Below are 25,172 nucleotides of genomic sequence, written 5' to 3'. Positions count from 1 at the left end.
TGCCGCTCCCCCCCCCCCCCCCCCCCCCCCCCGCCCAGAGCTACTGCAAGTCTCCAAGTTGCCGCTCTTTCCCTTCAGTCCCGAGATTCACCCTCCTCTTCCAGCCCCTGAAATCCTGGAACTCGAGGGGTCCTTCAGAGGATGGCAGCCAGGGACACACGTAAACCCGAGCTGCCTGCCTGTTCCCTGCTCAGATTTCCTGTAACCAGAACAGAAGTGATCGGGCAAATCAGACTCTGCCAGCCAGGCCTGAGAAAAGATTGATGTATTTTTTTTTTTCCTTTTGAATTTCAACCCCCAAAATATTCCAGCAAAATAATCGGGGGCGGTTGGGCTGGGTCTCCTTCTATGAGCATCAGCTGCCCAGGAGGACGGTGGACTTGCCCACAGCCAGACCACCACCAGCCCACGTCTCCGCTGCTCGGCCCGGGATGGAGAGACAGTGGAGCTGGCCGGGGAGCTGGGAGGTGGGCCGGGGGAGCAGTGCTTTGGGGTCAGAAGTTGGGCTGAGGCTGAGGGGTGCGGGCGAGCTGCCCACGTGCAGTCACCTTTGCTCAGTGACGGAGCCTCGAAGCTTGGCCGGGGCTGAAGGAACTACACGGGTGTGGGTGAGGCTGGCGAGGCGGGAGGGCTGCGGCCGGCGAGCTGGGCAAGGGCGGGGCCGGGGGCTGGCCCTCCACCTCTAACTGATGATCTGCCGAGGTCGGCCGTAGCCTGTCATGCCAGCCTGGGAGGCCCCTCTGTTGCTGCCCATCTGTAGGCCGATGACATGCTTTCCCTCCTGCAGTTGGCTCTCTGTGAATTCCCTCTTATGCTCCTGGGCTTTCCTAGGAGAGGAGGAACCAGGTCAAAGACTTGCCAGGACTGTGTGTTTTCCACCCATCTTTGGTTTCCTCGGTTACTTCCTAGGCCGATCCCATTCCCTCCCCATTTCACTGCTCTTGCTTCCTTAATCTAGCTTGCCCCGCAGCACAGGCTATGGAGACTGGCTGAGACAGGAGGGTAGAAAGGGAGGAGTCAAGAAGTCTTAGGGACCCATTTCCCCCCATCCTCGACTTTCAGTTCATACCTTCCTGGCTATCTGCTTCCCCAAATCACTGTACTAAAGGGTTAGCCCGTCTCCTGCAGAGACCCCAGCTCAGGGTGCAGGGAAGCCCTGGTGGCCGCGTACTTCATGAACCAGTTGGGGTCTCCACGGTAGTGTCCGTCGTTCTTGGTCACTGCCAAGCTGCCCAGGGCCATCAGGGTCCTCTGCACCGCTGCCAGGTCTTTGCCTGTGAGTGGAAAGAGGGGAGGGGAAATGATCTTCAGGACTGTGTAAACAGGACTCCAAGGCAGAGCCTGCCCACACCTCTCAGAAAAATGGCCAACCCGGGGCAGAGTTTGTCCTCAAATCGAAAGAGGCGCAGTAGATCCCAGGGTACGCCCTTGCGGGTGTGGGATTCCCCTGGCGTATCCCACTCCTGCTGTGCAGACCTATCATCATGGCAGTTCTGATCATCCCTCGTCCCTGCCTCAGCCTCCTGTCCCCCACCTGCCTCCACCCCTCTTCTCTCTGTACCTTCAAAGAGGTCAACGGTCTGGAACATGTCGGTCTTGGTGACACCATAGTCCTCAGCTGCCTTCAGGAACTGAGCCACCTGCTCCATCTGCTTGAAGACCATGGACGGCGGGTTCTCAGGCACCTTCACCGGCTTGGAGCCATCCGGATACAGGCTGTTGACCAGCTTGCTCAGAATCTGCCAGGCGTAGAAGGTAGCTTGGCACTCGGTTTGGGGGTTCTGCCCCACAACTCCGGCAGGATGGCATGGACCCAGCCCTCCCCTGCCCCGGGTGCCACTCACCACGCCGTTCTTCAGCCAGACCTGGAAGCCCAGACGCCCACGGTCCGGGCGCCCCACGTCGGGGCCGCACTGCGCTAGGATCCACTCCACCAGCCGCTCTTCCAGCTCCTCGTCATACTTCTTCTCGATTTTGGATTGCACCTCACGGCTCATGCCGTAGGAAGGACCCTTGTTGGCCATGTTGGCGGGGAGCTAAAGCAGCACAAGCCGGAGGAGGGAGAGGCTCAGAGAACAGCTCTGCTGTCCCTGGGGCCGGGCAGGTCTTCCAGCTCTGTGTTGGGCAACCACCCTAGCCGGTTATCTACCTCCCCTTGCTTCCTGGTTTTGTTTCCATGGCACCGCTCACCTGGGCCAGCTCGTCCCCTCAGTCCACGGGGCCTCTCTGAACTTGGAGGCCGGATCTTTGGCAGTCTAGAGCAGGAGTTAGTAAACTTTTTTGGTAAGTAACCAGACAGTCATTTTACTGACGGTCATAATTTAGGCTTTGCAGGCCATAAGGTCCCTGCCACTGTAGCACCAAAGCAGCTTTAGGCTTTAGGCAGTGTGTAAACAAGTGAGCATGGTTGTGTTCCAATAAAACTTTATTGACACAAACAGATGGCAGGCTGTATTTAGCCCATGGGTTTGATAACCCCTGGTCTAGAGCAATCTTTCTTTGCCAAGATTGACCATGGAGGCACTGCAGAGGCCTTTTGGAAGAGGTCACATCGCCCCTCAAAAGAAAGCCAGCAGATGTCTTTGTCCAGTGAGGCGGTTTGGCAGCTCTGCCCGAAGTTATGGAGGTATCTCCGGCTCTCACTTCTCCCAGAAGCGGGAACTCCAGCACTCAGGCTCTCTGCCAGCTCAGCTCAGCCTCTGGCCTGCAGCTACAGAGGCCGAAGCTTACTCACCCCTGGAAAGGGCTAGGAAACCAGCAAAGCCCAAGAGCTTTGGGCCAAGAAGCTGCATTTCCCCAGGGGAGCCAGATGAGAGAGGGCTGCAAGCTGGCATACCCACCGGCTTGCCCTCGTGCCCTCAGGCTCTCACCACGGTGGGAGCCTGAGTAACCAGGAAGCCAGAGTTCTCCAGGGACGTGAGCCAAAAATCTGCCAACCAGAGCATGGGAAGCCCTCCCTGTCCAGACCAGCAGCAGCTGCTGCCTTAGGGCCTGGGGCTGGCCTCGCTCAGGAGAGCCCTGCAAAGGGAGGGGAGGCTGCAGGAGCAGGGCCAGGCAGGCAGGCCGCTGGGCAGACCAGCATGTGGCCAGCCAGGAGGAACCTGACCTGCCTCAGGCATCACCCTGGGGTGGTGCCAGAGTTCACCCTTCGAAGAGGAACCAAACGAGGCCAAACCATCCCCTGGCCCTCAGAGAGGTCGGAGGTTGGGAGGAGAGAATGGTCTGTGGATGGAGGTAGCGCGTGTTCTCAACTCCCTGTCTTCTCAGAGCTGAGTCCCTCTCCCCACCCACCCCCGTGGGAGGCAGTGAGCATCATCGCTTCACACGGGCCCAGCTCAGCCACCAGACCGCGCTTGCCCGGCCCTTCTTTCCCCACGACCGACAGCTTTGCTGAGCTCGAATGCCCCATCCCTGCAGTGAGGATAACGTTATCTACCCCAGAGGGCTGGGAACATTCCACGAGGCCGTGTCTGTGGCTACTGAACACACTGCCTGCCCCTCAGCGGAGCTCCCCAAAACGTCAGTCCTTTGTCCCCAGAGCCGGTCTCCTGGTAGCGACCTGACCAAATGGTGAAAAACAGTAAGTGTTCTTCCCGCTGCAGCCTCCACCCCTGTTCAACATCATTCCCCGAGGGGACAACGAAATTTGAGAGGAAGCACAGAAGAAGGGCTCCTCTAAATTCCAGCCACTGGGCAACTCACTCCTCCCTGAGTCCGTTTCCTTATTTGTAAAGTGAGGGCCAAAGAATCCAAAGGCCAAGTCCCTCCCTTCCCCACCCCGCTGTGTGTCTCATCCCTGCTTCCCAACCTCCCGAGGACTCCTGGGTGAAGAACTGTGGTCAAAACACACAAGCAGCTGGGACCAGGCCATCCTTCGTCTTGGCCTCCCACCCTCCCTCGTCATCTCAGCCTTCACCGTACCATCCCAGGCAGGCAAGGTGCATCCCTGTGGTCCGGGCACCACCACCCTCCCCACCTTCCATGCCCAGACCTTCTTGCCTTCCCCTCCCCACCTCCCCTCCCATCTGCCTTCCCCTCCCAGACCTCGCGCTGGGCCCTTGAGGAACAGGGTGCCAGCAGTGTGTCCCCCACCCCTAGCTTCCGGTCTCAGGAGATTCAAGACAGTCAAGGTGTCAAGGCTCACAGTGACAAGTACACAAAGTTGTGGCCCCTAGATCCAGAGACGACATTTGGGTTTTGATCAGAACAAAGAAGGCGGATGAAAGGCACCCCCCCCCTTGTAGAGTCTGAAAGTGGAGGGTTCCAAGAATCCCTCAAAGTCCTCTGACAAAGCCCTCCCCAGGCCCACCTTGGAGCTGCTGGGGAGGGGAGGGGTGAGGAGAGGGCGAGGGCGAGGGCGGCAGGGCGGCCCACCCAGGGGCCTTTCTAGGCAAAGGCTCCTGGGACAGGATGGACAGGGCAGCCTGAGGCTCTGCTTTGACCCTCCTAGCCTGTGGCTCCGTCAGCCTCCCCTCCCCTGAGAAAAATACAAGTCCAACTGCAAAGCTGGCACCTCCTACCAGCAGGAACCCAGAAAAACTGGCAGAACCAGGGGCCTCTGCAGGACTGCTGTGCCCCTATCACTTCAGAATAAAACACAGCACGTAGGATGAGCACACGTGGATCTGAGAAGGCAGGAGGGGTGGCTCATCTGAATTCTGGGGACAGAGGAGACCTTTCCGAGACTCACTGCTACCCTTTGAAGAGCCACCACTGAGGGGAAGCAGTCAGACCCAGGCCCTGCCTGGCCCTGCCCGCACCACCCAGGCTATCATTCCAAAGCTCCTGGCGGCGCTCGCCCCTACTCCTCTGCCCTGGGCGGAGGCAGGGCGGGTTCCCACTCAGAGCATGGAGGGAGCTGTGTGCCTGGAAAGGCAGCTCCCTCACTGGCCCTGCACCCTGCCACCCCAGCCTGTTCCAGAAGACGAGTCTTGTGGTCCTGCCCACTGCCGCAGTGGCTACCCAGGGGCTCTCTGATGCTGCTCAGGACCTTGGGGACCCACCAGTGGGACATTGCTCTCCAGCCCTGGTGTACCACGCACCTCCTCACCTCCTCGGACATCCTCCCAGGTAGATAGGAGACTACAAGACCTGGGTCTAAACCAACACCACCTGGAGCCTATCACAACCCCCTGGGTGTGACTATGGCTGAAAATGGGGAGCCTCCCTCACCCCAGTTCCCAGGTTTCCACCATCAATCCCTCTGCACCAGCCAAGTCTCCCTGGGCGTTTCAGTGAGCCCCAGGCTGCCCAGTCTAAGAGATACGGGACTCCAGCAACCCATCCCACCCATCAAGCTAGGACCAGCTCCGCAGGTGGAGATGAGCAATGCGTGCTGGAAGAGGGTGGGCTGCCCCAGGCAGGGCGCCCGAGGCCCTGCCTGCGATACACCCACCGCTACTGCCAAGCCCCAGCCCAACTCCCCTCCATCCCTGGGACAGATGTACTTACAGGCGTTCCTTGGGGCTCGCAGGAAGGAGTGAGCTCTGTCTGGACTTGGACAGACAGGACGGGACGCTGGCTGGGTGAGGGGTTTAAAGGGCTGCCACCGCGGTGATGTCAGCCTCCCCGCTGCTGGCTCACCCCGGTCCCCTCCCTGCTAGAGGAAACTGGCTCCTTCCCCACCCCCAGCCCCCCCAGTGACTCCACACAGGCTCCATATTTGGGGAAAGACACCAAGTTGGAGCAGTCTACCGGGGGCTGCCCGAGACATTCTCTGCGTGCTTTGGAGATGGAGCGGGCGGGGGCGGGGCCGCGCTGCCGGCGGGGAACAGCCGGGAAAAGCCTTTTATGGACAGGACCGTGAAGGCTTTCCCTGCTGTCTGGAGTTACGGCTGCTCCTTCAACACTGTTTCCTGCCTCCGAGTTTGAGGGAAGGGGGAAATTCAAGAGGGGGCCGTCCAGGGAAAGAGGAAAGAGGCTAGGGGGCCCCCTCCCTGAGGTTTGGGGGGGACTAAGCAGCCACGCTCTCCTCCAGGGGCTTTTGGCTCCAGTGGGAGATAGGAACTCACCTTTACTGAGGACGGGCTACATACCGGGCACTTCGCACATCCGCTCATTTCATACTCACAGCTGCATCGTGACAGCGAAATTACTACCCCATTTTACAAATGAGGAAACGAGGGCTCGGAGTGCATCTTACCCAAGGTCACGTGGTAAGTCTTGAGTGGCAGAACCTGGGCAACCCTGCCGACCACCCCGCCCCCCCTGCCCCCGCCCCCTGCTCAGGTTGAGAGTTTACAGCTGGGGTGGGTCTTGAGTTCCACGCTTTAGTTGGGGGTGGGATTTGAGGGTTCAGCAACAGCTCAGTTGACCCTGGCCCCATCCAGGGGGTCTCTAGGGCCTGAGACATCAACACTGGGGTAGGACGTTCAGAGGCTGCTGCCATCCCTGCCTCCCTTGTCAACAGTCCCTACCCACCCTGGAAAACAGACTGGACCCCATCACCCAGGAAGGAGACTTGCTCAAATCTTGTTTCGGGGTGGTGGTGGGGTACCGGGAACGGATAGGAAGTGAAGAAAGGTGAGAGGCCTCCAGTGGGGTCTCTGGCCTGCCTGCTGTGGCACCACCCCATCCTAGGGCAGCCTGGCAGGGAGGGGCTAACACTCTCCACCACACACCCGGCACCACCAGGAGAGGGACGGCCGGGCCAGGCAGTCTAGGGAGGGTCTGCCCACCACAGCCAGCTCCCGACGCGAGAGCCTAGGGGCGCGAAGAGCTATATTGCCCCCCAGTGGCATCTGCTGGGAAGAGCATGGAGAGGAGCTAGGGATCGGCTAGAGAGGAGCCCAGACCTCTGGTTGTCCTGAATTCACCAGCTTCCCTGCCACCCGCCCCCTCCCACCCCCGCCCGCTCCCCATCTTGTCCTCCTTAGCCTGCGGAAATCTAAATCAACCTTCCAGGGTCATTTCAAATCTCCTTCCTCTTGGAGCCTGCATGTCATCCACATGCCCACTCTCCCACCATCCATCACCATCTGGTGTTTCCAGAGTACCACCTGTCCACTAAAGCAGGTCAGGGAGTACTGCCTGTGCCTGCGGCCTGCAGCCCGCCGAGCTGGGAGAGGCTCAGATCAGAAGTGAAGCTCGTCTGACTGGTGGGTGGGGACCAGGTGGGCAGAGGCTGCTGCCATTTGCCAGGTAAGGGGAGACTCTCGGAGGTGAGATGGCACAGCGAAGGCTTTTTCACTACACTATCCTCTCCACCCTCATGGCACCTGGCAGGGAGCAGGCCCCTGGTAAACGTTGACTGAATTGATGCCGTTGCTCAAAGGAGAGAAAAAAACGTGAGGGCATCGAGGGACTGCTATTCCCGATGGGACTGGGGCTTGGAAGAGAAAGGTAGACCAGAAGACCTGGGAAATGGGGGCGCCCCACCCCACCCATCATTCTCAACATCTCCACCCAGAAAGAGGGAGCAAAGATGAGCCCAAGAACTGCATCTGGTTGTTTCTTTAATTGAATGCAGACTCATTCATAGAAAACAGAAATGCAACCATAGCATGGAAACAGACATTAAACGGAGCTCTGAAAAAAGATCCAGACCCTCCCTCTTCCTCTCCCCAGTCCAAAGGAGAGCTATAAAAACAAGCTGAGGAGAATAAAACACATTCCCATCCCCAAGGCAGAGGCCCGACCTGACCTCCCCCAACCTTGGCATCTAGAACAGACCAGGTAGGGCGAAGAGGATCCAAGGCGCAGAGCAGCCAGGGGGACCAGAGCTGGGGCAACTCAGTGTAAACTACAAGATTTCATATGTGTGCATGTGTGTGGCTGACACAGAACTTGGCTGAAGACTGGACGGAAACTTAGAAGCCAGCCCTGGGTCCTAGAGTGAGGCTGGACCAGGGACACAGAGGGGAATGTCATGTCCCTTCCCTGAGCCCCTTTCTAAGATAGGCACTGGGGCTCCCGTGGCCGTGGAGGAGGCGGGCTGGCTGGGCTCTTTGTATGTCCCCTCCTTCGCCTCTGGACATTCTTGGGCAGTGTCAATGGCACTGAAAGGCCCCCAACTGGGGCTTGGCAGGACTAAGGGCCTGGAAAGAACAAGGAAGGGAAGGAAAGTGAGTTGCTTTTTCCCTCCAATCCTGGTGCCAACATCAGTCTGGGGGCTGAAGGGATATGAAAGTGACCTCTGAATTCAGTCCTTCGATCAAAGGTGGTTCTGACAAGGTGGGCTGACGCTCGTTGCTAAAGAGCCAGCCCTGAGCACAGGTCAGAGGTAGGAGGCAGCACTGCCTGGGACCCCTCGCAGGCCTTAGCACCAAAAGCCCAGCACCAGCTGGCCAGTCCCCAAAATCTGACAGCCCCATCCATCCTGGCTGAGCTGAGTGGGCAGTGATGGCAGCCAGGTGCAGACCCAGGAGAAGTGGAGAGAACCCTGGTGCAGCACAGAGAATCAGGCCCCAGACCAGGGCCCTGGAGTGGAAGCTCGGGGAAGAAGAAAGGGCTTTGGGTCCCAGGCCGGGGGGAGGGGAAGGAATGGCAGAATGCAAGGCATGAGATGGGCAGGCAACACTTCCCTCCTTTCTTCTGCAGATGACAGACAGAGAGCTGACGGACGGGGACCTGTGGAGGGCCCCAACACTGAGAAGAAAGCAGCAATTTGGCCAACATCCAGGGTTTCAGGGGGGCAGGCCTCCTCCCCGGCAGAGGGCAGGAACAAGACTCAAGGCCACCACTGTCCCGGGCCAAGCCTGGGCTGGACCTCGCTGTCCCACGGCCACCTGGCACTGGGCAGCAGGGCTGGGACTCACGCCCCTGGCACTACGGAGGCTCTGGGCAGTGCGGCAGAGCGAAGGGCCCAGTGAGAGAAGCAAGGGGACCGGCTCCCACTAGAAGACGTAGATCTTGTCCCGCTGCACGGTGTCCAGGTCGTCGTCCAGTGTCAGCAACACCTGGAGGGCGGGTGCGGAGTCAAGCACAGGAAAGGAGGCCACCTCCGCCTCCTCCCCAGCCTCCCCGACGTACCAGGAATGACCCAAACATGGCGATGGAGGAGAGGAAGTGCCAGATGTCGTGGTCATCAAAGAAGTCGAGGAGGATGCAGTCCCGGTTGTGCTCCCGTGACTCTGCAGGGGTTTTCTGGGGTGGAACAGGGAGAGCTGCCTGCTGACACCGCCCAGGGGAGGCTGGGCCAGACCAGCTCCCATCCCCTCTAGGCACTCTCTGTTCCCAGCCCCAGCCCTAGGCTGGAGAGCACCCTTATTTTTTATTTTATTTTTTTTTGCGGTACGCGGGCCTCTCACTGTTGTGGCCTCTCCTGTTGCGGAGCACAGGCTCCGGACGCGCAGGCTCAGCGGCCATGGCTCACGGGCCCAGCCGCTCCGTGGCATGTGGGATCTTCCGGACCGGGGCACGAACCCGTGTCCCTGCATCGGCAGGCGGACTCTCAACCACTGCGCCACCAGGGAAGCCCATGGAGAGCACCCTTTTTCAGGCTCACCCCTTGCCCTCATCTCCCACATCTAAGAATTGGCCTTTAGTTGCAAATTGCTCCCTGAGAGCACTGGTCATGATTCCCTTGAAGGACTAGAAGGCCACCAAAGCCTCCTAACTCCGTTCCCTGCCTTGGACTCTGCCCCGGCTCCAATCAGGCCTCCAGGGCTCCTCCTGGCTCACTTTCTCTCCAAAGCACTATTGTCAGGTCACACAGCCCTGCCCGAGGACGACAGTAGCCAGAACCTGTGGGCCATGTCCCGAGGCCCTCGAGGTCCGCCATTCTCTCCCCAACCTCTGTCCAGCAAACACTGGCTGGACCTCACTCTGTGTCTGGGGACTGTCTGTGCCATATGCTAAGACCGCAGAGATGACCAAGAAAGCTCCGCAGTGCCCTCAAGGAGCTCACAGTCTTTACCCGGCTCCCAAGCGATTGCAGTCACTGACCCCTCAGCTGCCTCTGCCTCGTTACTCAAGTCACAGCACCTCTGGGCCACAGGGCCCTTCCCCATCAGCCAGGGTCTTTAAAGGCCAAGAGCAAGCCCTGCCTCCTCTAAGTAGCTTTCCTGGACCTCCTGACTCACAGAAGCCTTTCTGTCCTCTGCCCTCCTGCACAGCCCCTACCTGTCTAGTCTATTACCCTTCATCTCACGTACCATATTGTAAAGAAAAGCCAGGAACTGACAGTCTCTCTCTTTCTGGAACTAGATTATAAGTGCTTCAAAGGCAGAGATGCTGCCAGACTTAGTTCTAATCACAGCAGGTGCCCTACGAGGCAGAGAGAAGAGCCTGACATCTCTGGCTTCAAACCCCAGCTGTGCCACCACTGGTTGTGTGACCTTGGGCAGGTCACTGGGTCTCTCTGAGCCTCAACTGCTTCATAAGTAAAATGGGGATACTTCCACGTTGGCATGGTGAATGTTAGGAGGATTAAATGAGAAAGCAGGGCTTCCCTGGTGGCGCAGTGGTTGAGAGTCTGCCTGCCGATGCAGGGGACACGGGTTCGTGCCCCGGTCCGGGAAGATCCCACATGCCGCGGAGCGGCTGGGCCCATGAGCCATGGCTGCTGAGCCTGCGCGTCCGGAGCCTGTGCTCCGCAAAGGGAGAGGCCACAACAGTGAGAGGCCCGTGTACTGCAAAAAAAAAAAAAAAAATGAGAAAGCAGCTGTGAAAGAGCACGGGCGATGCTCACAAACAATTTTTGAACAGAGAACTGGCCGTTTGTGGGCTCACGATGAGCCTGTGGGTGACTCCCGTAGCTTCTTGGCAGGAGGACCACTCACCTGCCAGGTGCTGAGCCCCTGGAAGAAGAAGAAGAGTGCAAAGCCCCAGACCACCGAGGTGCAGATGATGCAGAGCAGGGGAATGAGCTTGATCCTCTCCCCGCTCCGGAGCTGGGGGGAAAGACGGGGAAGAGCAGCCTGAGGGCCCTGCCCCACTTCCTGGCCTGCCCTTGAAGCGCCTTCCCAGGCTTTCAGGATGGATGCTTTAGGAAGCCTTCTTGGATCCATCCCATCACCCTACACAGCTCAACTTGTCCCCAATACTAGCAGCCTGGTGTCCTCACTCCTGTCCACCCTGGCTGGGCCTCCATCCATGTGCCCAGAACCCTGGGCTGGGGGATGTATGGCCTGGGGGCTCCTCTCACGTTGGATGGCACGAGGGGCTCTTGGGAAGCACCTAGCCCTCGGAGGCCCAAGCCCAACACAGACTCAGCAAGCCCCACCTCCTCAACCCCTTCTCCACAGAACGGGGCTCTTGCCAGCTGGGCCCGAAGTGCCACCAGTTCTATGAGCCATACTTAGAATACAGAAGGGGCTCAGGAAACGGCTCTGAGGATATAGCTGGCTCCCGGGGAGTACGTGCAAGAGACTAGCCTCTCCCCTCCTCAAGACTCAGTAGCCTGGAGAGATGGACAGAAAAATTCTCACTCCCTCTTGGTGCCGCCCCAGGGAGGCTGTGCCCATCTCCCTCCCCACAAAGCAGAGCAGCTGGCTGAGGGGGCTCAGCCATCCCCACTCACCTTCATAATGATGTAGAAGGCAAAGTAAAGAAGCAGGTTGCAGATGCCAATGGCCAACAAGTAGGAGGCAAAATCATTGGGACGCATGATGAGCCCATAGGCAGCCCTGGCAGGAGGGAGGAAGAGCTGGTGAAGCGGGGAAGGAGCAAGGAAAGGGCTCTCCCTCCCCACTAACCCATGTTTTATGAGGATGTGGGGCTGGGTTCAGAGGCCCACAGAAGATTCTAGAACCCCAGGGGCCAACACCTCTCTCTCCAGCCCCCATGTCTCATGCCCAAATTTGTCCATGTTCCCCAAGGAAGCCCGTGGCTGGCCAAGCGCCGAGCTGCCCACCCAGCCTGGCTACACAGACGATGGCCGGACTCACAGCGACCAGTTGATAATGTTGCCCATCACCAGCAGCACCATGCGGTCCTGGAGGGAAGCAAAGACACGGGAACTGAGAGACAGGGAGAGAAGTGGAGGGAGGCCCGTCAGGGGGGCCCCACCCCGCCCCTGGGCTCTCAGCTGCGCCCCGCGCGCCCCCCAGTGGAGGGAAGAGGAAGAGTGGAGATAGAGGAGGAGGGGCCCGGGGAGCTGGGCAGGTACCACGTAGAGGGGCCCGCTGCACTGCCGGATGCAGTCCGTGTAGAGCACGTGGAGAATGCGACGGCAGATCCCCGAGTCTGCAAGAAGGGAAGGTGCTGAAAGGCATGGGCACCCTTTTGTCCCGGCCCCTGGTCTGCGCCAGCTGAGAGGACCCAGGGCCTCTCGGGGGCACAGCTGTGCCAAGGCCTCATTGAATTCCGTACCCAGTGACTCCCCTGGGCCCCCTGTGAGAGGGCAGAACCCAAAAGTCTCCCGTGAGACCAGGTCGCCGAGGCCACCAACCCCAGCAGGCCCCAGGCGAGCGCTCACCCAGCTTCCAGCGGCCCATGTAATAGAGCTGTGTGCTGAGGAGCAGGGTGGCGATGATGTGAATGACCGAGAAGATGACCCAGAATGCTGTGTTCCCTTTGCCGAAGACCTGTTGGGGCCACCGAAGGCAGGGCTGAGGAGAAAGCTGTTCCCCCGGCCCGCCCTTCCTCTGGGAGAGCCGGCTCCAAGCCCACCAGGCTGGGCGGGCACTTTAGGGAAGAAGCAGGGGTGGACGGGGGTGTGTGCACACGTGTGCACCTTTCCTACGGGTGAGCAGAGCAGGCTGGGGCCTCACCACGCCCAGCACAGAGAAGAAAATGACGATGGCCAAGCAGGCATAGGCGCTGTAGGCACTGGCGTTGATGTCTGGGTGCCGCTTCTGGTACAGCTTCAGCATGCAGAGCCCCGCGATCATGTACATGAATGATGTGTCTAGGTGGAGGGACGTGGACGTGAGCTACGGAAACATCCGCGGAGCCCGGGCACGGAACCCCGGTCCCCACACCTCGTCACAGCCACAGAGCAAGCTGGTGGTGGGCTGGCGCTTAACTGCAGCTCCTTAACTGTCCCTGCCACACCCCACTGCCGCCCCACTGGCTGACACCCACAGTCTGACTTCCCCTGACGACAAGCACAACTTAGTCCGAGCACTCTGAGATCGGGGACTGTATCTTAATTATCTTTGTTTTCTCAGTGCTTGCACATGCCTTTCCATAGGAAAGGCTTGACAGATGCATGAAATAGCATCCAGACGCTTATTTTCTACAAGTTAGGATGTGTGTTCACACAGGTCCTCCAGCCCTGGAGTCTCCCACATGGCTGTATCTTGGGGATCCCAACCCCTGCGGGTGAATGGGGATGGCAGACTCAGGCAGATTCCTGTTGAGGTTCAGCCAGGGAAGAGGGAGGCCCCACTCACCAAACTGGAAATTGGTATAGTTGGGGCAGACGTGATAGCAAGCGCTAAGTAGCCCCTCCATCATCAGGGCCGTGCCCATGGCGTAGAAGAGGCCAAAGTGTTTGGGGATCCCACATTCCTGTTGCGGAGAGAGAAGGGAAGGGAGAGATGAGGTAAGACAGGAAGGGAGGAAGGAAGGGGTCCTAAGGAGGGAGATCATGAGAAAGGAGTGGGATGAGGGGTAGAGTGGGCATTTAGCAAGGGCAGGGCCGGGCAGGGCTGGGCACAACAAAGCTGGGCAGGATAAGACTGGACAGGGCTGGGCAGAGCTGGGCAGAGCTGGGCTGGGCTGGGCAGGGCTGGGCTGGGCTGGGCTGGGCAGGGCAGGGTTGGGCTGGGCTGGGTTGGGCTGGGCTGGGCTGGGCTGGGCTGGGCAGGGCAGGGTTGGGCTGGGCTGGGTTGGGCTGGGCTGGGCTGGGCTGGGCTGAGCTGGGCAGAGCAGGGAAGGGCTGGGCTGGGCAGGGCTGGGCAGGGCTGGGCAGGGCAGGGCAGGGTTGGGCTGGGCTGGGCTGGGCAGGGCAGGGTTGGGCTGGGCTGGGTTGGGCTGGGCTGGGCTGGGCTGGGCTGGGCAGGGCAGGGTTGGGCTGGGCTGGGTTGGGCTGGGCTGGGCTGGGCTGGGCTGAGCTGGGCAGAGCAGGGAAGGGCTGGGCTGGGCAGGGCTGGGCAGGGCTGGGCAGGGCAGGGCTGGGCTGGGCTGGGCAGGGCTGGGCAGGGCTGGGCAGGGCTGAGCTGGGCAGAGCTGGGCAGGGCTGGGCAAGGCCCCGCCTGCTAGGAAGGGGCTGGGCCTGAGGCCTCAGCGGGCAGGCGAGCACTCCTCACCAGGGCGTAGAGGTCATTGCGCAGCAGGGCCCGGTTGTGGTTGATCTCCCGCTGCAGGATGACGAGCAGGAAGAGCAGCCCCAGCAGGATGTACCCCAGGTTGCTGAGGATGTTGTTGAAAGCGCTGGAAGGGGCGACACCGGGCACATTGCCTCGGCCTCATGCCCTGGTCGCTTCCCCACCCGAGGCGGGCATTTGCAGAGCCCCTGCCCCTGCCCTGGTTCACCGTTCAACGGGAAAAGGGGCCTCCTCCCAAGTGGATCCCCACCTGAGGTTGCCTAGAGGGTGGGCGCAGAGGAAGTTGTAGTAGCAGATGTCCTGGTTCCCTGTGACATTCACCACCTGCAGCGGGAGCAGGGAGGGGGCGCTGCTAAAGCGCCTCAGTCCACAGCCCGCGCCACCACCAGTCAGGTTCTGCAACGGATGGGAGGTGCCGCCACGGCCAGCCCGTGTGCACGTGACACCAGCAAGCCCCACTTTTGGTAAAGTCACTGCCCCGCTCGCTAGGTGTGGCTGAAAAGCCTGAGGCATGACCATGACGGAGGTTCCTGCCCCACAGTATAGAGAAGAGGGAAGGGAAACTGAGACTTACAAAGCCCCAGCACTTTCATTTCGTAAATCCCCACGACCCGGGGGAGGTGCCATCATTGCTGGCATGCTGCCCCCATTTTGCAGATGAACCGACTGAGGCTCAGGGAGGTTGAGTGACTTGCTCAAGGCCACCCAGCTGGTAAGGCAGAGTTGGGATGGGAACCCGGGACCCATGACCTAGGACCTGTGCTGGCTCCAAAGCCGCAGGCTGAGAGGCTCTGCACTGGGGCATTGTCCCGGCCTGTGGCAGCTCCTCGAGGGCACTTAGCATGGGCCCTGGGGAGCCGGCCCCTGCCCACTCACCGTCTGGTAGGTGATCACCAGCTGCACCACAGGAAGTGCATAGAAGACAGCAATGGTGGCAATGTTCCTGAGGAGTGGGAGGGCGGCGGTGAGGTGGCGGCACTGAGGAAGAACCCGAGAACCCACCGCACCGTCCTGCCAGTGACAGGAAGGCCGGCCTGCTCCGCCCACTCACCAGAAGTAGATCTGGTACTTTTTCCGCAGGACGCGTTTGTCCTTGCGTGCCAGGTCAGCCACGCAGAGGTATTTCTGGGGAGAAGCTGGAGTGAGCCCCCTGCCCCACTGCCCCAGAGAAGCCCCTCTTGCCCAGGTTAGAGGAGGACATGGGGGGGCCTCCCTCCCACAGGCCAGAATTCCAGCGGGCCGGGTTCTGGGCGGTCCGGAGGGCTGGGAGCCGACTCAGTTTCCCCTGGAATCTGTGCCACCCCAGCCAAGCTCTTTCCCTTTGCTTTCATAACATGCCACCCAGTGGGGAGATACGCTGGGGCTGAACACACAATCTCCCTTCCTTGGGAACCTGTGACCAGGGCCAGCCCACGTGGGGTCACACCTTGGTGCGAATGACATTCTTGTCTGAATCGATGTCGGCCAATGTGTCATAGTCGTCCTCCTCCACGGAGCTCAGGGAGTCCAGTCGTGGCCGAGTGCCCACAGGATCGAGGGAATGGTCTGGGGCAGAAAGGGGGGAAGGGTAACCTAGTGGGCACAGAACCCAAGGCCTGTCCCCACCCCCCTGGGACAATTGTCACAATTACTAGGCAGCGGGAAGAGGCCAACTGTGGGCTCAGAGCAGGGTTAGAGGTGGGCTCAGGCCTGGGGAGGAGGTATTGGGTGCTCCTAAGTCCTTGAGGGAAACGAGGGTGGACTCTGCGAAGAGGCCACCAAACAGGGACCGCTCCAGCCTTGCCGCCTCACTGAGCTAGGCTTCCAGGCCAGGACACTGAGCAGACCCCGGACCCCAGATACGAGCAGCAGGACTGAATTTGGCAGAAGTCACGCTGATTAGAAGATGCCCAGCTGTGTGGGTTCTGAGAAGACACTGCCTTGGCCCCCACTGGGTAAAGACCCAGTGCGCCCTGGGGTGCAGGCAAGGGTGAGAGGCTGCCTCCTCTCTAATCCTTTATCCTGTTCTTTTCTTGTGCCTTCGGAAGCTTCCTCCTGTAACCTTGCTGACCAAAGGCCCCTGAGGCCAGGACATGACACCCCGGCCCATGAGCCCCAGAAGGCCAGAGAGTGAGGTGCTGGGAAACACAACAGCCAACCAGAACATCTGGCCTGGGGGAGGCTGGGGTGCCAGCTTGCCAGCATCAGGGGCCAGTGCCTGCCTATCTCAAAAGACACACGAGCTAGCAATTATTGGCATTAGGTGCGGAAGCCATGCACAAAGCATCTTTCTGGTCCTAGAGCCTTCTGGCTCCAGTCAACCACCCTGGCAGGAGCTGATTGGTAGAGCAGCACTTGCCCTCCCCACATCTACCCATGGCAATGCACAGCTGCCGCATCTGGCCAAAGGGGAGGCGCCGCTTGAACTGGTCGTGCCCTTCAAAGGAAAGGGAAAGTTACCGGGGAAGTGGGACCAAGGAGGAAGAGATGAGGGAGGAGAGGGGTGGGGAGACAGCAAGCCCTTCCCTGGTTCCAGCGTCTGGCAGAAGAGGCAACCGCCCACCGTCACGGTTCACGCAGCCAGCACCAGCCCTGCACTGCACAGCTCTGCCCCTCCTGGCCCACTCACCCTGGTAATTGTAGGAGAGGTCCCCAGGGCCCGCGCTGCCAACCAGACCGTCGGTGGATCCAGTGGAGCCGGAACCATTCTCTGTAGGGAATAGTAAATGGTGAGGCAGGCAGAAGAAACCTCAGGGCAGGGGACTCTGGACCCGTCTCCAGGGGGCGCCAAGGAGGCCACCCTGGAAGTGGTGACCCGGCTGAGTGGGCAGGCATGAGCTCGGGTGCGGACGCGTACCAAAGGAGCCGTAGTTGTAGCCCTCGTACGGGGAGCTGCCAGGGAAGGAATCGGCCAGGACCCGAGGGTGACCTGCAACAAGAAGTCAGGGACCCCTTACATTATCTTCCTCATCTGCAGGGTGCTACCGGGCTAAAATGAGAATAATGTACTAGGAAATCTCTTGTACATATTACAGTTGTTTAGTATTTGGCATATTGATTAATATTCAAAGCCCTTTGTTACCATGAAAAATTAAATATCATAGGGTATATTGTGGTTATTAAAGTATGTATGTAATACACTTTAAAGGTTTTTCAACAGAAATTTTAAAACATATCTGCAATGCTTAATTATTGTTTCTAAAAATTCAATAAACTATAATTTATGAGTCATAAAAAAAAAAAGAAAAAGAAAGAAAGAAGTCAAGGACCCCGTAGCCTTGGAAGCAGAGAGAGGCTGCAAGCCAGGGAGAAAAGGGAAGGAAGAATCCAAAGAGAGACACAGAGGGGCCACGGTGGCAGCAAAGAATAAGCACCTATACCAGCAAACACCTATCCCACCACCACCACCTGCCCCGCTGGAAACTCTCAGCCCCCTCTTTCCTCCCTAGAAAGACAGCAAAGTCAAGGAATTGCCCATCTAAGTTACCAGCAGCAAGGACAGACCAGCATCGGCCTGCCTGGGTCCCACCCAGACACCCCTCTACGTCCCCTCCCTCCCCACTCTGGACTCCAGCTCCTCTGCCCACAGCACCTGGAGCTTACCAAGGAGAGAAGCTGAGGGAGAAGGTCCCAAGCAGGAGGGAGGATATAGAGAGAGGGGTAGAAGAAAGGGGAAGAGAACAAAAGGTTAATAATCCCAGAGACGGTGAGTCGCATTGTCTGAAGCGGCAGACAGTGTACCTAGACCCAGACACTGAATGCATCAAGTGACAGTCTTTAAGACGGGCACGTTAGGGACCAACAGGCACACTGCCCCAGCCCCATTTCCACCTACGGTGTTACTCCCTATCTGAACATCCAGAAGCCCCCAGTGGGACCTTCCTCCTCCAACCCTCAAGGGAACCATCCACCACTATCCCCTCCAAACCACAAAGCAAACAGCCCACCGACCCAGACCCTCTGGAGGTACCGCTTTCTGGGCAGGCTCGGTCCACGGCCACCAGAAGGCTCTTCTTCCTCTGCCTGCAGGGACAGAATCCAGAGACAAACCAGAAGGGCAGCCGGAGGATCCCTCCTGTGCCGGGCAGGCCTGGCTCCACCCTCTCCACCCCATACCCCTGTCCTCCATCCATGATCCCAGGGGTCCTCCCAGGCTGGGAAGCAATGCGGGGTCTCCCTGCTTGGGAAGAAGGTTGAGGGGAGGCGTTGGTTTCCAGAGCAGAGGCTCAGGGACCTCAGACCCTCACAGGGACCTGCATTCCTATGCCTCATGGATGGAGATTATCCAGGGCCACACAGATCCTGCCAGGCCATTTCCCCCTGCCTGACCCACCCCAGAGCAGAGGAGGGCCCAGCGGTCCCACTTTACCTCCAGTTCTCCCAGCAGGCCAGGAGCACGGTAAGCAGGTAGAAGGAGAGAAATATGCCCAGGCAAAAGAGCATACCACCAACGTAGGCCTCGGCTGTGGGGAGGGAAGTGGGAAGGAAAATACACCAGCACTTTCCAAGCCTGCCCATCACAGCACGCAGGGCCCAGGCTCATCTCTCTCCATGTCTCCCCTCGGGTGGAATGACCCAGCCAGTGCCAACAATATGCCAAACTCGACATGATTCCTGGCTCTGCTCACACGGCTCCCTCTGCTAGAACTTTCTCCCCTACTTCTTTCTCCAAGACCCCTCCTTGACTTAACCTTCAAAACACAGCTGAGGAGCTGTGTCCTCTAGGAGGCTTTCTCTGCCCTGACCTCCCACAGTGACTGTCCTGGGTTCCTCACAGCCCTCAGCACCCTGCATAGCAACGGGCTCTAGACAGGGCCACCCTAAGGACCACAGCTGGAGCACAGCACCAAGCACACAGAAGGGACTTGAAACAAATGTGCTGAATAAGGAATCCATGCAGGAGAAGCCACTTCTTTCCCCTCCCCTCACAATCCTTTATTTTTATCTTATACTTTCCAGCTTACAAAGGGCTCTATTCAATCACTCAGTAAACATTTATCGAGCATGACTAAGGGGCCAGGAACTTTCCTACTAATTTTGTGCTAAACCGACTTAGTGAGACTAATAGAGACTAACAGATGCTATTAGTCCTGTTACAGAGATGGGGAAACTGAGGCTCAATGAGATTACACTGCCCACAGTGGCAGAGACAGATCTAGAACTCAGTCCCTCAATCTCTTTACTCATGGATGCTCCAAAGCACATTACTCACCCTCCCGCCCCACGTCATGAAGCCCTCCAAGATCTCTCCTCCTTCCCACCCTGTCAGCCTGCTCGAGTAGGTCCTCCTCACCCTTCCCATTCAGAGAACACTCCCTACCCCAGGCCTGAAAGAAGAGCCAGTGGCCAGGCCATCCCCACTCAGCTACCCGCACTCACACGTGACTGCTCGAGAGACCAACACTGACAGGGTTTTCTGGCGGTGCCCCTGATCGACCGGTTCACCTGGAAGTAAAATGGCAAAATGGCAAACAAGCGCCTGCCTGGAGCTTGGCTAGAGTTGGTGGGACCAGGCCTGGGAGAGTCTGGAGCCAAAAACCCACATCCCATCAGATCCATCAATCAGCCACACAGGCTCTTTTACCTCCCAGGAAGTGTCCAAGCCCTCCCACCCCTGGCCAGGCCCAGGGCCCAAAACGTACCTTCTATAAAGGGGTAGAAAGGCAGGGAGCCTCCACAGGCTTGGTCTTCAGTTTTCACCACCACTACCACGTAAAAGCTGTTGCTGGGGAAGTCTTTGCGCTGCAGGATGAGGACGGTGATAATGGCGATGATGGTGACGAGGAGGAGGATGGTGAGGATGGTGATGATGAAGATGACTGTCATCATCACATCATTGTCATCACCATCACCATCCTTTTCTGAATATCTACTTCAGGCCAGACACTATGCTAAACTCTTTGCTCATATATTATTTTATTGAATCTTCACAAAGATCCTTATGAGTAAGTACTATCATTATCCCTGTTGGACGTTAGCTTAGGGTCACACTGGCAGTAAGTGGTAGAGCCAGGATCATCGACTCCAGAGCCCATACCCTGCACTGACATACTGCCAGGTGAGCAAATGAGGGTATTGCCCCATCATCATGGAACCCATGGGTGCCCTATTATAGTCTGGGCATCAGTCAGGAGAAAAAGTGGAGGGGCTGTGGTGCCTCCGTCAGCTGCACAAGTAGATGTCGTGAGGTGAACACATGCCTCTCCCTCCCTGCCCCCAGCACAGGTTTTAGCCTTTGCCAAGGGCAGCCCTCATCACCAGCCAGGGCCCTTTCCTCTCCCAGCTGTGGTGAATGAAGCATACAGGGCAGCCATAAAGGGTACTCTGCTCTTTCCCCAAAGGCAACTGGGACTGTGATTCAATGCTTGCATATATCAGGGGACCCAAAGTCTCAGGGACTGGACGGCCAAGACTCAGTCCGGTGGGTAGGGTAGGAATGGGGCAGGGGAAAAGAAGCGAGGGTTAGGAAAGCTAATCACCTGGCCACATCCCCCATCGGGCCATGCCCATTTCCTACCTGCACGGTGATGGCTGCCTTCTTGGTCATAGTCTGGTACATGCCAATGAAGGCTACGTTGTTGTCTAGGTCATAGACAGGGCACTACAGAGGGAGGAGGGGACAGACAGATGGGCAGGGTCCTGGGCCCTGTCGCCTCTCTTCAGCAGCCCTGCTATCCACTGGTGGAGAGTAAAAGGGCAGGTTACTTACCAGGACATCCTGGATGGAGATGACTGAGCAGGGGAAGGCCTTGTTGGAGGTCACCTTGACAATGACTGAGTCCACTCCTTCCGGGAACTCATACTTGAAGTACTGAGGGCATAGGGAGGGCGGGGAGAGCCCCATCCCATGAGGATGCTCTCTTTGCCCCTCTAGAAGGGAAGAGTGTGAATCCTCCCAGGGTTGGGCAGTGGAGGCTCTCTGGGAAGAAAGGCCTTGCCCACAAGCAGGTCCATTTCCCATACACCACTCCCCTCAACCTCAGCTGGGCACTCAGGACAGTGCCCAGGGGGTAAGTAGGAAAGATGGCAGCCAGACCCCATGTCTCTGCACTTCCTATACTGTCTGTCCCCCACCGCCTTAGGGCCAGTGCTCCTGTTTCTAGAGAGTCCTCCACAGAGAGTACAACCAACCTGAAACTCCTGGCAAAGAGCGCTGACCACTCCCACCCCCAAGTTCAAGCTTCCCCATTTCTCCTCTGGAGGGACCGTTGACAGGGAGGTCTTACCTGGGGCTGCGCCGCCGTGGTATTGAAGCTGAACTGCTCTCCGGTCCTGTGGGGCAGAGAAGAGCCCCCCACCGTTACTCCTAGAGCTTGGGAAGGAGGCCGGTCCCGTGGCCCCCTCGCTCTCCCCTGCAGACCTGAGCACGAAGTCATCCATTCGGCTGACACGCAGCTGGTACGTGGTGTTGACTGGTGACAGGGTGGACACATCCACGTAGAAGAACTGGACCTCGGACTCATTCTTGGTGGGGGGCTGACACAGCGTTCGCTCCACCTTTTGGTAGAGGTACTTGCGCTGAAACCTATGGTCCGAGGCAGAGACGAGACATGACTGCGGTCCCATGACAGCCAGCATGCCACTCCAGGGGATCAGAGCCCCAATTCCTCCGCTCTGGTCCCACTACCTCCCTACCCCACCTCCACTAGGCTGACAAGCTCCAGGTCAGCTGGCTGGGCCCTTGTGCCGTCGACCAGCCTCCTGGCTCAGGGAATGGGGAGGAGAAACAGAGGGTCACCCAGGTGGTCGGGGGCCCTGGATAAGGCCCTGAGTGAGGCTCTGGGCAAGGCCTGGCCTGGGCCTACCCCCCCTCCCTGGTCCCCGGGTCCTACTCACATCCCTCGCAGGATCAGGGGCACCTGGAAGGACACCACCGCCTCCTTCTGGCGGACCACAAACAGCAAAGGAGCCCCCTTCTGCTTGTTCAGGACATTCACGGACACTCTCACGCCCTCTGTCTGCAAGATGACATGGAAATGTCCCTCAGTCAAGCCCGTGGTGACTCTAATTCTGCCACGGGAACACAGGGCTCCAGAGACTGTGAGCCGTGCCCTCCCTCAAGCAGACGGCTTTGTGCTTTCCCCATCCAGGTTGAGCTAGGGGGCTACCTACGCCCCTTCATCTGCCAGAGCAGCCCCCAGACTCCAGGAGGGACTTAAGGGAGAGGATGGGAAACACAATGGAGACCTCAGGCATCCCCAAGATACCCCATTGCTATAAAAGTTCACGGATGCACATGCCTGCACACACATGCGTCTGCACACACGTGCATGTACACACATGTGCACACACAGGGACACGGAAGAGCAAGAAGTGCTCCCCAACCTTCTTCCTTGTGAACCAGGAAGTTCCTATTCTACAACTCATCTGGCAGCCAGAGGCCACGGGGAGGTGGGGAAACAGGGATCGTTGAAAGCCGAGAAGGCCAAGTTCTATCCTTAGCTCTGACCAAGGGATAGGGCTGTGGAAAAGTCACTTCACATCTCTGAGCCTCAACATCCCCCTCTATAAAATGGAGACACTCCCACCATGGGCACTATGGAAGAAAGTATATAGGACAGTCGGAGCTTAAAGAAAAAAAGAAAAGAAAATAAATCCTGGGATTGCTTGTTATTGGGCTGCTGAAACCCAAGCCCTTAGGGCAGCACCTCCCAGACGGATAGAGGCCACCGTTCTCAGGGTAACCCCACATGTGGGGGCAAAAAGAGAAAGAACTCTAAGTTGGATGAGATCAAACTTCAGAGAACCAGGCACTGAAGGCAGATCCTGGCCTGCCATCAAAACCCAATCCCTCCCCATTCTGAAAAAAAAAAAAAAATCAGATTCCCATTCTGAACTCCACCACTTCTTAGTAAATCCAGTCCTGGTGAGAGCTGAGCAGGAGACCGTGAGCCAGGCTGCAAGAGTGCTCCAAATCTCAGCCCTGCCTGGGGTCTAGGCTTCCCAGACCTAGCTGTGCCCATGTTCAACTCACAGCTGGGGAGAAATGAAAGAGAAATCAGGGTGAGGAAGCTTCTCCACGGTAGGCAAACTCCTTCTCCCCTCCCACCCAACCTGGGGTTGGCTGTATCTCCACCACCTTCAACTTACAAGGCCAGCTGTCTTTCCAAGGGAAGGAAGAGGGCTGGGAAGGTCCCAGTAGTTACAGCAGCCTGGGAAGTCCTGCATTCATTTCCCTGGGGAGTCTCAGTTATAACTCCCTGGGGGCAGAGCCTTTCAGTTTGGGCCTGTCTCATCCCCCTGGGGTTTTCTGGGCCAAGCCCAGTAGCAAGGCTGCTTCCTTGCTCCTAGACCCCACAGCACTGTCAGACTCTGGGTGCTGGGTAGGGAGCAGGCCAGTCCTGCTCAGACTACAGCTGGTAGAAAGGAAGGGATCAAAGAGAAGATGGGAAAGAGGCAATTTCAGAAACTGTCCACTGGTAGCTTCAGAACAAACATCCCTGGGAAAGGAAGAAGGGCTGGCAAGAGGGTCCAGTGTGGTTCTGGGAAACCCAGTGGGGCGGCTGTTCTTGGGGACTGACAGCATCGCGGAACCCTGGTCCGCTCGCCCACTCACCACCAGCCCCGAGCCCAGCCCCTTCCCTCACCCGGTTGCGGGTCACAGTATGGTTGAAGGTGTAGATGTTGACCAGCTCGCTGTTGACCTCATCCACGTAGGTGCGCTCAAACTCGGCGTCTTTCTGCGAGACGTTCTTAGGCCCCAGAACCCCCAGATGGCTCTCGACCGAGGCCACCAAGAGTGCCAAGAAGGGCAAGCCCAGAGCGAACATGGCCCCGGCCGGGCGGCAGTGGCGGCAGCAGCGGCGGCGGCGACGACGATAAGCGACAGGTCACCTCCAGGGCGGGTTGCGGCTCTGGCCGCAGCTTCCAGCATCTCACCAGGACCAGAACTTTAACCTCGGCCTGAGATTAGGAAACGGTCCCTCCCCTGGAGCCGCAGACATGCTCTCAGCGGCCAGGGAGGGGATGGGGCGGCTGGGAGGGGTTGGGGAGGGGTTGGGGTACGGGCCACAGGAAGGGGCCCCAGCTCGCGAGGGGCCGAGCACGGCTGGGAGACCCGGCGGGCGCCCGCCAGGGCCGTGACAGCCCGGAGGCGGCTAGTTGCTGGGAGCCTGGAGACGCCGGGAAAGGGGAGCGAGGGAGGGAGGGAGGGAGGGAGGGACGGCGGGAGGAAGGGGAAGCCCGCGGCGGGGTCGGCCGCGAAGGGAGGAGAGTCTGAGGGTGAGGGGCGTGATAGGTGGTAGCGACCCGACGCCGCGCGACGCGGCGAGTTTCTGGGGTTCCGGCTTCGGCGCTCAGAACTCCGGGGAGCGAGCAACGCCGCGGGGCGGTAAACAGCAGGGCTGCCGGCCCGCCCGCTGACGTCAGGGGAAACTGACACAGATTTAAAGGGCCAGGCCTCGGTTTGGGCCTTAAAGGGGACGCCGCTTTCCAGCTGGAGGCCTTCTCCCACTCCTATCCTGTTACCGGCTCCTCTTTCATTATCCTGACCTTCTCTGGAAGCTCACTTTGGATTAGATGGATGTTTCCGTGAAGGATCTCCAAGTGTTGGATTCTTGTTGACAAATTCTCTTTTTCACACGTAAGGATCACCCTCACCCCCACCACCACTGCCATTACCACTAACATCCTCCACCCCTGGGACTTTTTTTTTTTCTCCCAATTATCTTAAGAAAAGAAAAATTTCTAAGAACTAGGAAACTGCCCGTGGAGGGGAATCCGAGACAGAAATGCCCGAGGAACCCTGTGCGCTCCCACCTCCCACCGCAGCGGCCACACAGCTTCAAGGATGCCTTTAAGTTCGCAGCGCTGTTTCTCTTCTCTGCTGAGGCAGCTACAAAGCTCGTTGAAAGAAACTTCTACAAAATAGTTTGGCACCACGTCTCAAGGAGCTTAAAGAGCTTTACACTCTTTGACCAAGTAATTCCACTTCTGGGATGCTATCCTAAGGAAATGAGAACTACAGATTTAAAAATGTGTGGGCAGGGCTTCCCTGGTGGCGCAGTGGTAGAGAGTCCGCCTGCCGATGCAGGGGACATG

At 58.5% G+C, this 25,172-nt stretch overlaps 2 protein-coding genes across 4 annotated transcripts; both read right to left on the bottom strand.

The window, feature by feature from the left end:
• Positions 1–250: 250 nt before the first annotated feature.
• On the bottom strand, positions 251–5,610 carry TAGLN (transgelin). 2 transcript variants are annotated; one of them, XM_082626604.1, is made up of 6 exons: positions 5,452–5,560; positions 2,191–2,255; positions 1,845–2,036; positions 1,562–1,739; positions 1,172–1,274; positions 251–827 (listed from the first exon to the last, which is right to left on the bottom strand). In XM_082626604.1, the coding sequence occupies exons 3-6, from the start codon at positions 2,022–2,024 to the stop codon at positions 683–685; spliced, it is 606 nt and encodes a 201-aa protein (XP_082482730.1). In that variant the 5' UTR covers positions 2,025–2,036; positions 2,191–2,255; positions 5,452–5,560; the 3' UTR covers positions 251–682. The 2 variants fall into 2 exon arrangements, with proteins under 2 accessions (XP_082482730.1, XP_082482729.1); XM_082626603.1 differs by lacking the exon at positions 2,191–2,255 and having other exon boundaries at positions 5,452–5,610.
• A 1,827-nt stretch (positions 5,611–7,437) lies between these two features.
• On the bottom strand, positions 7,438–24,478 carry SIDT2 (SID1 transmembrane family member 2). Of its 2 annotated transcripts, XM_082627955.1 has the most exons (27): positions 23,720–24,478; positions 21,969–22,090; positions 21,493–21,657; positions 21,359–21,404; positions 20,842–20,943; positions 20,650–20,733; positions 19,775–19,874; positions 19,512–19,577; positions 18,502–18,595; positions 18,103–18,155; positions 16,990–17,061; positions 16,762–16,842; positions 16,507–16,569; positions 15,580–15,698; positions 15,205–15,278; positions 15,030–15,096; positions 14,404–14,477; positions 14,136–14,259; positions 13,278–13,395; positions 12,654–12,790; positions 12,359–12,467; positions 12,050–12,126; positions 11,829–11,875; positions 11,462–11,567; positions 10,722–10,832; positions 8,971–9,084; positions 7,438–8,897 (listed from the first exon to the last, which is right to left on the bottom strand). In XM_082627955.1, exons 1-27 carry the CDS (start codon positions 23,900–23,902, stop codon positions 8,835–8,837), a joined length of 2,571 nt encoding a protein of 856 aa, XP_082484081.1. In that variant the 5' UTR covers positions 23,903–24,478; the 3' UTR covers positions 7,438–8,834. The 2 variants fall into 2 exon arrangements, with proteins under 2 accessions (XP_082484081.1, XP_082484082.1); XM_082627956.1 differs by lacking the exon at positions 16,507–16,569.
• Positions 24,479–25,172: the final 694 nt, after the last annotated feature.

The sequence above is a fragment of the Mesoplodon mirus genome, assembly GCF_964341445.2.
Source record: "Mesoplodon mirus genome assembly, chromosome: 7".
In the NCBI taxonomy this organism is placed as follows: domain Eukaryota; kingdom Metazoa; phylum Chordata; class Mammalia; order Artiodactyla; family Ziphiidae; genus Mesoplodon; species Mesoplodon mirus.
The sequence above is the reverse complement of the archived record's forward strand: the minus strand, read 5'-3'. Positions and strand labels throughout refer to the sequence as shown.